Consider the following 14,272-nt stretch of genomic DNA (forward strand, 5'->3'; position numbering starts at 1 on the left):
GGACCCTCAAGCCACCCTGTGGCACAGAATGTCTCTGCTTCTAAAGGAGCACAGCTCCATGCCTGTTCCAAAGGCAGGCTCCTGACTGAGACTCCCTCTGACCCAAGTAGAAGGGATAAACACATGAAAGTTATTACTTGTAATATTGGAAAGCAAGCTGATTTAAAAGCTTTGCACTCTATTTTTTATCACATAACCTGTCGTTAGTAGAAATTTTATTTCCACAGACAATATTCTAACAAATAAAACTTAAGTTGCATCGTTTTTTAGGTTACAAAAGCATTCTGTTTTTTCTGTAGTCTACAAAATCATCAATCCCAAAAAATCAGGAGAAAAGGAGCTGAGTGGGATGATTAGAAAGTCTGTGTCACATCCATATTTTTCTCCAGCTGCATATGCTGAGCTTTTCCTCAGAAGGGTACCTGTGGGTACCCTGAAAATATTGTGCCATTTTCACCAGAAACACACCTTAACAGAGTAACTCAGATTCAGCGATGAGCTCGCCTAGGTCTAGTTCACCCAGGTCTCACTCTGCTAGCTGTGGTGGCTTAGCTCCTCACCTCATGAATCAGGGCTTCACTGCATTTGTTAACACTGCAAAAACCAGCACTTGCACTGAAATTGTGCAATCTGCCCCACAATGTAAGGTTCTGCTCCAGGCTGAATGTGAGTCTGATCTGAACTTCACTTACACAAGTAATTTACAAAGATAATTGGGAATTTCCACTTCTGCAACCTCTCGAGTGGCACTTACGTAGTCCATGCAGCAGTGAGACTGGTTTGAAGGCTGACATTACTAACTTTTTTTGTGAAGCTTCTCTGACAGCCATTTGGACTTTCAAATGTGTCCATGCATCCTCACATTTTTTGGTTTATTATTGCGGTGATCACTAATTTGGGGCTAGTAAGTACAGCAACACACATAACAGAAGAGAAAATTAGGATGTTTTTTCCTTCTTTTAAACATGACTTCCATCATGTCTAAGTCTTTTTAGTGCTAATGTAGTTACAACTGGGATGGTCTGAAGTTGTAAGGACACATGTAAGGATACCCTTTTCCTTCCAGAATAAGGGATTTAAGACTAGGCTCAAAAAAATCAAACATGTCTAAAACACCTGAAATAAAACCTGGGAAGCTCCAGGTCCCTGTGTACAGAAGCATAACCCTCTTGAGTCTCAACAAGTCTTAACCACCTAGGTCCATGAGCGAGCCTGGGACTCGCCCTGTGGCGTGCGGGACTGTGTGGCCCCACAGCAGGACACAGCACGGGCTGGACACATGGCTGGGGCTGCCTGCTGAAAGCCCAGTCATCTCAGTGCCCAAATTCAGGCTCCTGAGAACTTTGCTGGGTCTCCTTCTCATTTGTGGAAAGTTCAGAATAACCCTTTGTTGCTCAGTAGGGTTTTCCTTTCATCTCTTTTTCAAGTTGTCCCTATGACTATGGTCTTGGATAAAACCCTGTTGAAGACAGACAGCAGTTTTAATTACTATAGGCTAATTACCTTTGAGGAGAAAATTTCCAAACACTGATGTGGGATTTGTCCTGAAAAGAATTTCAGACCCCTAAAATCATTGATGTTATATCTTCTATCTGCATTATGCAATGATGATTCTTGGCAGTATACGCAAATCAGAAGAAGAATACATCTCTGAAGATCTGAGACACTCATTTGCTCCTTGGTAATATAATGTCCCAGCTTTGTTTGCAGGATTGTACTTGCTAAAGCAGCTTCACAGTGCTGCTAGCTTATGTCATTTATCCCTATGATCAGTTGCCTTTTAGCACTATTAGTCAAATTAAAAAAAAATATAACAAAAGCTCCAAGGGTTCAAGATGTACTGCCCCAGAACAAAGTCTCCATTTCTGGTCTTGGATACTGTTTTCCTGCAGTCTGCACTACAGCTACAAACACAAACAGTAAGAGAGAACAGATCTTAAAAAAGCTGAACTGAATCATCAAATCTGTTGAGAATATGCTTTCCATTTAATCATAAGAAATAGTTAAGCACTCACACTATTCAAAAGCTACTAATTAATCTGTACTTGAAGGCTACAATTATATTTTTCATTTTTCTTGATATTCATACAAATATGCGTGAAAGATTGGTTCCCTGGCTCTACTAGGAGTGGGGAAAGTGATGCTCCCCACAAGTAATTGTAGTTATCTGGAAATCAGCATCAGAAGACATCAACCCTGGATATTACCTCATGGTATACAGCAGAGTGCCATCATCCTCCAGGCGCAGAAGTTTGTTTGGGGTTGTCATGTTATGAGCAATAGACTTCTTGCCATTGTGGAAAAAAGTGTCTGGGGTCCAGATCTTGCTGGCAAGCAAGTTGTTGAGAGGGAGGCGTTGCATAGGTCCTTTGAATCGCAGCCTTTCATCCTTCCAGCTTTGTCGGAAAAAAACATCAATGGTGTATTCCTGGCACAAAGAAACACTCAAGGTATTGCAGGATCTGAATAGAAATGATGGTTCCAAAAATGACTGTAGCAAAGTAAATACAACCGAGTTGGCAGCCACATGCTAACTTACCATTTCTGTGTCTGACACAGGACCAAAACTGGTAACATAGATGTCTGTTTTCACCTGAGTTATTCTCTCTGTAATAAACACAGGCTCTGCATCAGTAATTGCTTTAAAATACAAATACCTACTGGCAATGCTTATTTCTATTAATTTCTGAATCACTCAAAAATCCCCAAAAGACTGAAATTAAGAGCATGCTTGAGTAGGCCTTTCATCCCAGATCAAACGCAGTTGTTGACCTTTGGGAGTCCAGGCTTTGTTCTTACAAACAGAAAGAAACCAGCCCTTCAAGGGTGCATTTCTTCTGACTGACAGGTTTTGATCACAGAGACACAGAATGGTTTGGGCTAGAAGGGACTCTAAAGATCATCTAGTTTCAACCCCCTGCCATGGGCAGGGGCACCCTTGACTAGATCAGGTTTCTCAGAGCCCCATCCAACCTGGCCTTGACTACTTCCACCGATGGGGTATCCATAGCTTCTCTGAGAAACCTGTTCCACTGCCTCATACACCCTAAAGGTAAAGAATTCCTTCCTATTACCTAATCTAAATCTACCCTCTTCCACTTTAAAACCATGACCCCTCATCCTGTCATTCCCTTATAAAGGGTCCTTCCCCATCTTTCCTCTAAGCACCTTTAGGCAATGGAAGGTTTCTATAAGGTCCCCCCAGAGCCTTCTCTTCTCCAGGGTGAAGAACCCCAACTCTCTCATCATGTCTTCACAGGAGAGGTACTCCAGCCCTCTCATGATCTTAGTAGCCTCCTCTGGACTCGCTCCAGCAGGTTCAAGTCCTTCTCATGCTGGGATTCCAGAGCTGGACACAGTATTCACAAAAGCAGAGGGGAAGCATCTCCTCCCTCAACTTGTTGGCCACTCTTCTTTTGATGCATCCCAGGATGGGATTGGCTTTCTGGGCTGTCAGTTAGCACTGCCAGCACTTATGCAATACCTATCACAGGATCTGATAAAGTGTATCTTGGAAGGACCTACTCCCCTCTGCTGGCTCGGGCGACCTGCCTGATTCCAGACCTCAGAGATGTCCAAAGTTAGGTCAAATTATTTCTACCCCCAAGTCTCTAAGTCCTTCTGGCATCTTTTCAAATCCAGGTCTAATTTAATTTAAGGGCAGAAATTTCAGAAGTTCGTTATATAAGCTAAAAAGCATCAAGCCCTATTTTCAAGAAGCTCTGTGTAAAGTGAGAGGAGAAGGAGAGAAAGGGATGAAAGAAATGTGTTGGTCTCACAAGAGGAAGGGGTGGGGGTAGCCAGATTAAAAAAGGGCCAGGAAGAAACATAACAGATGGTTTACACATGGGTAGAAAATGAGAGAAATCTGGGGGAAAGAGAGCTGAAGGAGGGCTCAACAAGGTTAGGATGGCAACCACTATTCACATGCTACGGTTTTAAAATAGCTGCTGTAGAGGTTATCAAAAAGGCATATCAATACAGATTTGCTGTACTTGTCTAAATATGGATGGTTTGGGGATCTGTTTTTAAAAGAAATATGCATTACCAACATAATTTTTTACATACTGACCAGTAAGGCAATCTTGCAGCAACCTGCTAGCATAATGCCTTGCTCACCTTAGGAAATACCAGAAAGAAAAACCCAAACCCTATGCAATTACAGAAAAAAATGTATCACAGATGCTCTCCTAAGCCAACCTCAGATGACCTGAGTGACTGAGGAACACAACTTCTAGTAATCCTTTTCTTGTGCCCCATTTGCTAGGAGACAAATCTGCTTTCTGGACTTAGTTTAGCTAATCAAACACAAGTGCCCTGTCACAGCCAAGAGCAGGCAGCCCCCTTAGAGGGCCCCATGTGGACAATGCTCCTGTCCAGCAGGGGACATCACGTTATCCTACCTCCCAGTCCTGGGCGTAGCCTGTTGTCGTAGCCGTCCAGCAGACCATCCAAGATCCTGGTGAATATAGTGATGTTATCATTGGCCTCCTCTTTTACTGATGGTGTTGGCGTTTGTGAAAAGCTGTTTTGTGCAAACAAAAAAAAACAATGTCAAAAGCCACCCTGGTTTCAAGGGGCTTCAGTCTCCAGGGTACTTTGTGATGGAGCCTCCAAGGCTCTCTCCCCTCCTGCTGCTCCTGAACAGCACAGGGAGCTGCAGCCATTTATTTCATCACTACTATAAACTTGTAAATAGCCCTCCCTGGAGGAGGACCCAAAGAAGGGCCCACGCCATGGAGGTAAAACCATGGGATGCAGGATCAGGGGACACCTGAGCCCTGTGATCTTTGCCTGTAATGCATAGGCAGATCCCTGTCCCCTGCGCTTCCCACATCAGCCCCACCACCTCCCCAGTGCTGGCATGGCACCATCCATGGCAGGGAGCAGGTCACCTCACAGCACTGCCAAGAACTGTTACTGGTTTTCCTAAGGTTAGCTCTCCATTTTTTGGGAACTACATCAGTTGGCTGCAAAGCTACATGAGAAGCACAGGTGTGCCTGGAGATGCACCTTCAAAGTATGCCTGAAGGTGCTGTTCAATCTTTAAATGCCAAACAGCTTCTAATTTTCAAAGTTTCTATAATTTATTGCCAGAACAAAGGATGAACTGTGACCTTACTTGAGGATAACAAACTCCCACTACATTGAAAAATCCCACTGGGGTATCTGAAAAACATACTGCTGTACAGAAAACACAGTTCTTCATTCCTCCTCTCTCTTTTGCATAAATTAGTTCTTCCTTGTAGTATGCAAATAACAGCAATGTGTAGTGGGCCTCATTCCATATCTTTGGGGCCAGATTTGTTTTTATTCCGAACTCTTTTTTATTTCATCATTTTATCCATGGCTCAGACCTAGGAAGCCGCTCACAGCACAACTAACAACTTGCATTTTTAAATCTGTTTGATTTTCATTTAAAGATGCTTAGGAGAATCCCCTGCTTATTAAGGCCTTTGCTTACCTAAAGAATAGACATGGGAGATTATCCACAAGCGTGCTTCACCTGCAGCAAGCAATGAGCATCTCTTAAGACAGCTCACACTAGGCACTTATTCATGATTCAGTCTCTGCTGAGATCACCAGCAAATCCTCCAGCTGTGACAGAGCACACTGCCCCACCAGGAACTGTTCCCTGCCTCATGCACCCTGCCAGCAGGCAGGAATAGCTTACACTCAGCAACCTGAACTCGATGGGAGACAGTTATCCAGCGGGAAAAAAAAAAAAAAAAAAAAAGAATCCATGTTTATTTACTACCAGTCCCCAGGAAAATAAATCTGTAAATAAATAGAGAAGCTCTGAGCATCTCTCTGAACAGCTTTCTTTGCAGAATACTTGTAACATAAGTGGTTGCCTTACCTAAGAGAATAGGATTCATACAAAGAAAGACAAAGGGACCTCAACCTGGTTTTACCTGCAAAAGGTTTTCACTAATGAGACCTCACTGCCACCCCTATAGTGCATCTGGAAGTTTTAATGACACCAGAGCTAGCTCAGAACAAGCTGCCCTCAGCCATGAATCCCCTCACAGACCCAGCAACCCCCAGTCCTGCGCTCATTCCCTTTACAGTCTGGATGCTTCTGCTGGAAGAGGAAGAGATTGCAAAGCCTCTCAGGGCACGGGAGTAAGGTCAGGTCAAGGGACCACAGACGTGATTCCCTGAAATATCAAAGCCCATGAAAATGGTTTCTTATGACCCAAGTGCAGCTGGCACTGCTGCAACCCTCAGCAAGCTTCACACTGCAGAGCCCAAGGCCACCAAGGATCTCCCCTCGCTGCAGGTGGAGGCATAGCCACAAATCTTGCCTATTTTTCATCTCCATGGTCAAAAGACCGAATTAATTCTGTTTTCTTTGCTGTGACCACAACCTTTACTCAGCAACTGAGGCAGACAAGAAAGTTAATCCAGCAGATGCAAACTGATTACAGAAACATTAGACATGTTTTCAGGCTGGACCATTCCAGAAAAAAGACTGTACACTTTTTTGTCAATTGTAATTGAAGGGATTCACCATTTAAAAGTGAATATTCACAAGTAGCAGCCTAACAAATGCAAAGAGGAGACAGAACTTAGAGACTTTCTTTAAATGCAGCAACCACAACGAATGCTTTGATAAAATCCTAGTATAAAGCATGAAAATCCAGTACACCTAGAATACTATTTTCGACTTTTCTCATCTATTTTATCTTTTCTTTTTCATAAGAAAGAGATATGCATCATGCTGTCTGCCTGCGACACCGCAACCACGTAGGAACCCATTTTCATTTTCCACTGCATCTGACAAAGAAGCAGAGAGATCAAACTTCATTTCATTCCTCCAAGTTTCATGAGAAGCTATGACTAGACAAGGGGAGAGCAATCTAAATTAGTGCCTCATTAAGTAAAAATGTGAGGTTAGCAGTCATCTATTCCCTCTGGCTCGCTGACTGGGCCACTCAGTATGCATGTAGCTCAGAAACAGCCCCAGCAAGACCAGCCCCCCTCCTCTCTGACAATTAAGAGATATGGAGGAGACTTTCAGGGTCATTATGAAAGATCTTGGGAGAAAAGGACAGTGCAGGTAAAATGTAGGTGTTGCAATGGGAGATGGGAACAAGGGATATCAAATGCAGAGCTGGGATTATTGCAAAGATGCAGTGCTGGGGGCACAGGACACAAAGCTTCACTAGTTTCTCTGCTCTTGAAAAAGCTTGTTATTTTTAGTGCTTATGCCTGAATTCAGAGCCAATTGAACTCTGAGGGAGGATTTCCATTGAACTATTTTTGTGGGGATGGGACAAAATATGCTTAATTCTCAGAACTGCTCCTCTCAATCTAACAAGAGGAATTGATGCTACTTCCTTCTATCTCAGCTATGTCTGTCTTTCACAGGAATAGTACACACACCCCATATACTGAAATACTTTTATTTCTTCACATCAAAAGCCAATTAATAGAGGGAAAAGATGGAGAAACAACTATGGTGAAGACCAGTAAAAAGTCTGCACTTCTGCAAAACTGCAATCCAATTTAGATTTGGCAGATCACTTCACCCAAAAAGGAAGGCATCTGATTCCGAATTTCAGTGAAATGCCAGTATTATGTGAAGTTGCATTTGTAGATAGATTGCTTTTTGCTCTCATCTAATTGTGACTTTTTCTGTCTTAACAGAAAGTTAGTGTTTAATTTCTGTTATTGAGATTGCTGGTAAAATGCACGTTTTGGAGTAAGGGCTGAGGTTGTTGTGACATGTAAAAAGACATGTAAACTCTACTTGCAAAGTTACATTCATAAATTAGATACTATATAGCTCAATGAATAGAGAGGAATAGGTGCTACCTACCTTAAACCAATTATTTTCACACAGCTGAGGATTAGGCTTTATCAACATATTAGTAGGTAAGCACATTATTGCCTCTCTGCAGTGAAAAATGTTTTTATAGCAGAAATTTTCAGTTCGGGATAAAAATAAACCTATAAAAGAATCTTAGGGAAATGCTAAGAAAATTCAGAGATAATTGCATTTAAAGCTCATTATTGAACATAAACTAAACCAACCAGGAATACTTCTCATCACATTTATTTAATATTGCAATTTTAGGGTAACTGAAAAAAATCAAAAGCCACAGAAGGGGCCCATCAGCGTAAAATGTAATAACTCTCTAAAGATGCTCAGTTACCTCTTCTGATAACTTCATAATTTACCACTTTAAACATCATTGTCTTTTTTGCCATCTAGTCAGAATTGTGGTAGGTACTACTCACAGCTTAGCTGTAATAAGAGGAAAAGCTATGGTAGATATTTAATGATTTTCCCAAAACATCTTTTAAAAGAAAAGGTTAAAATTTCTGGAAAAATAACTGAAGAATATTTTATTACTGAAAGATATATTTTACTCTCTCTCTTTTAAGAGTAGTGTTTCCAATAACTTGCTTTAATAGGATTGCAATTATATCTGAACTTCAGACAAATTAACAGTTGGCCAGACATCAAAGGAAACAGATTTACTTTTCTACGTTAGCTTCTTGCCACCCCTTCTGTATGGATTCTTGAGATCTAAAAATGTTGATGTTGTGAATCTGTGCACTGAAGACTCAATTCTTTCACATTGGATTAGAACAGAGAACTGACTAAGATGATGAAATTTTAAAACTATTTTCAGATTCTTAAAAAATAATTTAATTCTTTTGTTTAGCAAAAGCAGCATTTTACTGCCTTCAGGGAAGGAGCAATTTGTGAGCAGTGCAGTGAAAGCCTGTTTTTCACAGGGTGACAGCTTACAGTCCTCCCCATCATTCGACATCCTAATGCCCCTTTCAATGTCCTGAACTGCTTCCAGGGTCATTGAACACCTCCCAGGCCACTGACCTGCAGCTTCACTGGCAGGCACTGCATGCCAGGGCTTCTCCTGCACCGAGCAGAGCTGGAAGGCCTGAGGGACACTCCTGCTCTTTGGCCAGCTGGCAGGCCAGAGATGCTGAAGCTGTTCAGCTGTTTGGCAGTGGGACTGACTGGTACCTTCTGCCTCCTGCATGCAGTTCTAGGTTGCAATTTAGTTTTTCAGTTATTAAAATTATCTAATGGGTTCAAAAAACTATCTGGAGATATGAAGAATGAAAGGAAGATAGAATAAAAAAATTAACAGACAAGCATGACTGCATAAAGATACAATAATTCTCACAAAATTAGTCTTTAAAAATATAAGGAAGAACTCCCTAGCATCACAAGTACTTGAAATGAAGTATCCCAGCAGAACTAACTGCTTAGGGCTGCAGAGACTAACTTGAAATAACAGCCTGAAGGAGAGGTAGGTTTTGCCTAAATAGCAGGATTATAGTCTTAGTAATAATGGCTGTGAGCTGGAGAAGAAGTATGTGAAAATACAGACACACCATGGACTGAATTCTTCAGAGTGTACAGAGAAATGCTGCGTTGGCTACACATAATTGGGATCTTCTGTTCTCTGTGTTTCTGCTATTATAAATATTATTAGCAGATGGCAACTATACTCTGGGTACAGGAACAACGTCCATCCCTGTTGGTTCTGGCTCTTAGACAGATTTCTGAAATTCCACATCCAAAACACAAACACACCAGGACTGTGCATCACCAGTGTGATCCCATGGACAGCCTGGGACTTGCCAAGGAAGAGCTGGCCAGCTTGGAGCCAGCCACAGGCTATCTCATCTCAGGGAGATCTGTGTGCAAGCAGCCACACGTGGCAGCAATCCTCACAGGGCTGCCACTACCTGGGCGCCCTGAGGGCTCACAAGCAGTGTTTTATCTCACCTGAAAATACTCTTCCTGGTTTTATTTCACTTTCAATCAATCTCTAGCTTTATTGTTTACTTTTGAGGCAATTGTGAGCTACCTTGAAATGCTTAACTAAAACAACTTGTTAGAGAATTATACAACTCAAGGCTGAATTCAAGCACACTTGAAAAAGCTTTGACCCGCGCTGGACCGTTTCTGCAGAAGTAGATTCATAAAACTGTTATACAAAAAACAGGAGTGGGGGAGACTTCAAAACCTCTTCTCACTTCATCTATATCTTTGCATTTTAATTTAGTGATTTTTCTTTAGATAGCTGCTACCAATTATGTCTACAGTATCCCTCTACTGCCTACTAATGTGGACAATTCTCAATAGTCATTACACATTTATGTTTAACATTAATCACAGTATTTTGCTGAGATTTCTCAAGTAGCCTAGTAGATTGAGATACATAATTTCTGTTTATGTTACCAGGCATTGTGCATCCCCCAAGGTGGCTTTGGCTATGTCAGCAAAAACCGTATTTATGATTTAATATAAATATGGAATGACTATGGAGAACTGTAAAAATATCTGCCTTCATCTGTAATGTCCTACAGTATTTTGATTTTTAATTTGTGCTCATCTGACCAATCACTTTTATCTAGCACATTGCAAAACTCACCGCAATATAACAGGGCAGTAGAAACATGGATGAAGCTAATAAAGAAGAATCTGGTAGCAACAGCAAGTGTTATCAGTATTAGATTCCTGCAGTTAATACAGCAGCCTACATGTTAATTGTACTCCTCCGTCCTGAAGAGTCAGTCCCAAAGCACTTAGCAAATTACACTCTGAAACTGCTTCTGCCTCTGAAGCAGAAGCGCTGGAGCATCCTCTGTCTTTTGAGCAGGGTCAAAATTCAGCCCTAAGGCAGTGTGTGAATGGTGCAGTGAACTGGAGCTGCTTATCTCTGCAGGCCTGGACTAAAATTACTGGATCAGAAATGGGGGGCGAGGGGGATGGGATGGGGGGAATTTATGTGATGATCTCATTTTAGTGCACAGAAGCTTTTTCACTAACTTGCAGAAAACAAGTGTCCTAGTTTCCTCAAACTGTCCTATTCTGGTTATCTGCCAGGTTACAGGTCACACTGATTTCCACCTGGGACTTTGATTCAGTATTTGCTTTGGACTCAAAGAGTTAAACTGTCTGGGTTTTGGGTTGTTTGGTTTTGGGGTTTTTTGCATCTTTGTCTATCTATTCTTGTGTTAGAGGAGATGCACACTTAAAAGACCCACACAGCAAGCAGGTCACACTCAGCTATTGCAATGTGCTGCCTTCTGCAGGGATGACGAACAACCAAGAAGGGCTTAAGGTTATAGTCACCAAGATTTTCTCAACGTGGAAATACTCTGTCAAACTACAATAATGTAAAGACAAGTTTAAAGCAAGTCCCACTCTTCCCTCTCAAAATTCTGTCTCAAAATCCTGGGACACTTTTGCCTTAGACCATGGTGAAAGAAGGACCAGGTTTTTCCAAGGTGAACAGATGAGTGTGCAGCTCTTTGCATCCTTTGTGGAGTGCAGTCCCACAACTGCTCATATAAACCTCTGAGGTCACAGGCTTCTGCCTGCCTGCACGGGACACGTGCTGGATACCAGGCTAAGCTTTGCTTACAGCATAGACAGTCACCACTCAAAGTTTGGTCTTTCTCCTAGTTCCAATCTGGAACAAATCCGTGTGCTTGAAATCAGAAACTGATTTGCATCTCCATTTTGTATCTTCTTATAGCATGGAATTGATGGGTGTGCTTGTGAATCAGCATACTGGGAGGATTCATTTTTTTCTGGTGAAATCATAAATAATTGTTCTCCTCCACAAAGAAGAATCAACCTACGTTTCCCAAGCACTTGGAAAATGCTTTTTCCAGATTCTATTGTATAGCTCATATTCAAAAAGTTCTTAAGATCTCTGGGTACAGTGAAAACATATAAATAGAGGGCTTCTGACTTTATTTTTCATTTTCTGCGACCTACAGTTGGAACATCTCTTTGATACAGTTTTCAGAATATCACTGTCAGGAAAGCATCCAAAGCAAAAATAAGGAAATGGGATTCCTTGCTATATGCTTCAGGGAAACATGATTTCTAACTACTCTAACAAGTTTCCAACTCAGACATCCTAAGCAGTCCCTATCTTAGGTCACTCAGGAGGAAAGCTAGTTACCAGCTAGTAACATGCATTAAGACTCACTATTGCAGTTCTGGGGCTGTTTTTGCACTACTGCCTATAACCAGCACCCATCAGGTGAGAGGGAAGGTGCAAGATCCCGACATGACAGGCACAGGGGCAGAGGGCACCACAGCCCCTGCCTGATCTAAACCCAGGTCAGAGCACTCAGCAGCTGGAGGCCTGGTCTGAGCCCCTTGTGCCCCACAAGCCTTTCCCTGTGCCACCATAGCAGGCATAAAGAACTGCTGCAAGAGAGCAAATCTGAACACGAGAGCACACCACTCCCTTCCCCCTGACACCAGCACCTTAAGACGAAACGCAAAGCCCGCTTGTTTAGCTCAGCTGCTCTGTACCATACGGAGCCAAGGTTTCTCATCTCCTTAAAAAAGCCACAGCAGAAATTCAAATGCAACTGGCAACTCACCCGAAGTGGCTGGCTAAACTCATGGAAACGCAGAAGAGGAAGAAGTTTTTGATCATGATAAAGTCAGAGACCATCCCATTGTCCATTCCAGAGGAGAAGAGGAACGCAGGTGGTTGCTTTGGTGAAGGTGCAGCTGTTCACTTTGTTCTTACACTGCAACAATACAAAAAATTGATAAATTATTGCATGGACAGAGAGCAGGACAGCAGAGTTCAGCTAACAACGCATCTTTTGCTATCTGCGTTTTTCACAAACTTATCTAGGCTTATGTAAACATCAGCTGTTTATGTAAAATTGTGTATCTTCAAGGACATGTTTTACCTTCTGCTGTCAGCAAACTGCAAAACGGGAAAAATTCTTTGTGGCCCAGCTTTTCCCAATATTCATCTGTGGTACAAGTAACTAAAAAAAAATAGCCACCATTTTCCAAATGCCAATTTCAACCCCTTACCTATTTCAACAACTTCCACATGCCTGCAAACCCAGGGCTGTGTGCAGCCTCCGCATCCTTTCCTTCCATCGCAATTTTTTCCCATTAAATACCCGGCTTCCCTTTCCAAAATCCCAGTTGAAATGCCAAGAAACACCTACTGCTTCTTGGAATTCATGCTGCTGATGCACGGCTTAGCAAAAGGAGGGTGGGTTGTTGGGGGGGGGGGGGCGGGGGGAGGAAGAGGGTAAAAAGTGACCTTCCTCGCAAAGGCACATAAACCTCACGCTAGCACGAAGAACGACAGTAATGTAGCTGCTCCAGCGACTGCTGCTTTTTGGATACCTGCCTCAGCGACCAGATCACCAATTTCAGCATTGTGCACTAACGTTTTCCTCTGTGCCCTATTAAAAACAAACAAAAAACCAAAACCACAACAAAACCCCCCAAAAGCCAACGGAACAAAAAGCAAACAAACCACCCCGAACCCAACAAAAACCCCAAAACAGCCCTCAAGAACACACCCAGAGGGGAATCGCCTGAATTTTCCACCTGAACCCTGTGCCCCCGTGCTACATCGCTCAGCAACTTGTTCTCCCTCCCCGCCGGAGCCGCAAGGCAAAACGCCCGAACCAAAAGCCGCCCCCCGGGGGCTCGCCCGCCCGCCCCGCGCTGCCCCGCACCGGGCACTGCGGGGCCGCCGCTCCCTTCCCGCAGCCCCGGCCCGCCCGCACCTGTCCGGCGACCGTCGCTCACTCGCCGCCGCCGCCGCCGCCCGCGCACTGCGCCCGGGGCGACGCGCTCCGCTCCGCTCGGCGGAGGGTGGCACCTGCCCGCCCGTGCCCGCTCCGCAGCTCCTTCCCGCGTCCCCTCCCCGGTCCCCGCGGCACCCCGGCAGTGCCCCCGCCCCGTCCGCCGGCCGAAGTTTCCCGCGGCCATGTGCGCGGCGGTGCCCGCCCGGGGGGCTGCAGCCGGGGTTCCCCGCCGCCCTCCGCCTGCCCGCCCGGGAGCGGGAGCCCGGCGCTTACCAGCCGCCGGCGGGGGGACGAGGACGAGGGGGCAGTGTTTGCCCGAAAGTTGCGGAGCGGCAGCAGGAGCGGAGCCGGAGCGGCGGCGCTGCCTCCCGGCCGCTGGCAGGCGCGGCCCCGCCGCAGCGCCGCGCCCGCGCCGCCCCCGCGCGGAGCCCGCGGCCGGGAGCGCGGGGCGGTGTGCGGGGCGTGCCCGGCCCCGGGCACCGGGCACCGCCCGGCAAGCGGCCGCTCCGCAGCCCTCGCAGCCCGCGAGGCTTCAGCCGCTCCCCGCGCTGGTGTCCCTCGAGCAGCCCCCACCGAGCCCCCCGGGGCAGCGTCCCGGGCAAGCCCCGCCGGCACCGACTGTCCTCGGGGACAGGGAGCCCCTGCCACAGCCCGGGCGTGCGGGTGTCGTGGGACCGTGGGGCAGGGGCAA

General features: G+C 44.7%; 1 protein-coding gene across 1 annotated transcript in view; it reads right to left on the reverse strand.

The window, feature by feature from the left end:
• GABRA5 (gamma-aminobutyric acid type A receptor subunit alpha5) overlaps nt 1-13,992 on the reverse strand; it is a 56,119-nt gene extending 42,127 nt beyond the window's left edge. The window contains exons 1-6 of the mRNA XM_074535748.1: nt 13,855-13,992; nt 13,176-13,230; nt 12,397-12,549; nt 4,404-4,525; nt 2,540-2,607; nt 2,208-2,428 (exon numbers count right to left, since the gene is read on the reverse strand). Coding sequence (XP_074391849.1) covers nt 2,208-2,428; nt 2,540-2,607; nt 4,404-4,525; nt 12,397-12,482 — 497 coding nt within the window. The 5' untranslated portion in view covers nt 12,483-12,549; nt 13,176-13,230; nt 13,855-13,992. The remainder of the gene's footprint in view (nt 1-2,207; nt 2,429-2,539; nt 2,608-4,403; nt 4,526-12,396; nt 12,550-13,175; nt 13,231-13,854) is intronic.
• Nucleotides 13,993-14,272: the final 280 nt, after the last annotated feature.

Source organism: Zonotrichia albicollis, chromosome 2 (genome assembly GCF_047830755.1).
Source record: "Zonotrichia albicollis isolate bZonAlb1 chromosome 2, bZonAlb1.hap1, whole genome shotgun sequence".
In the NCBI taxonomy this organism is placed as follows: domain Eukaryota; kingdom Metazoa; phylum Chordata; class Aves; order Passeriformes; family Passerellidae; genus Zonotrichia; species Zonotrichia albicollis.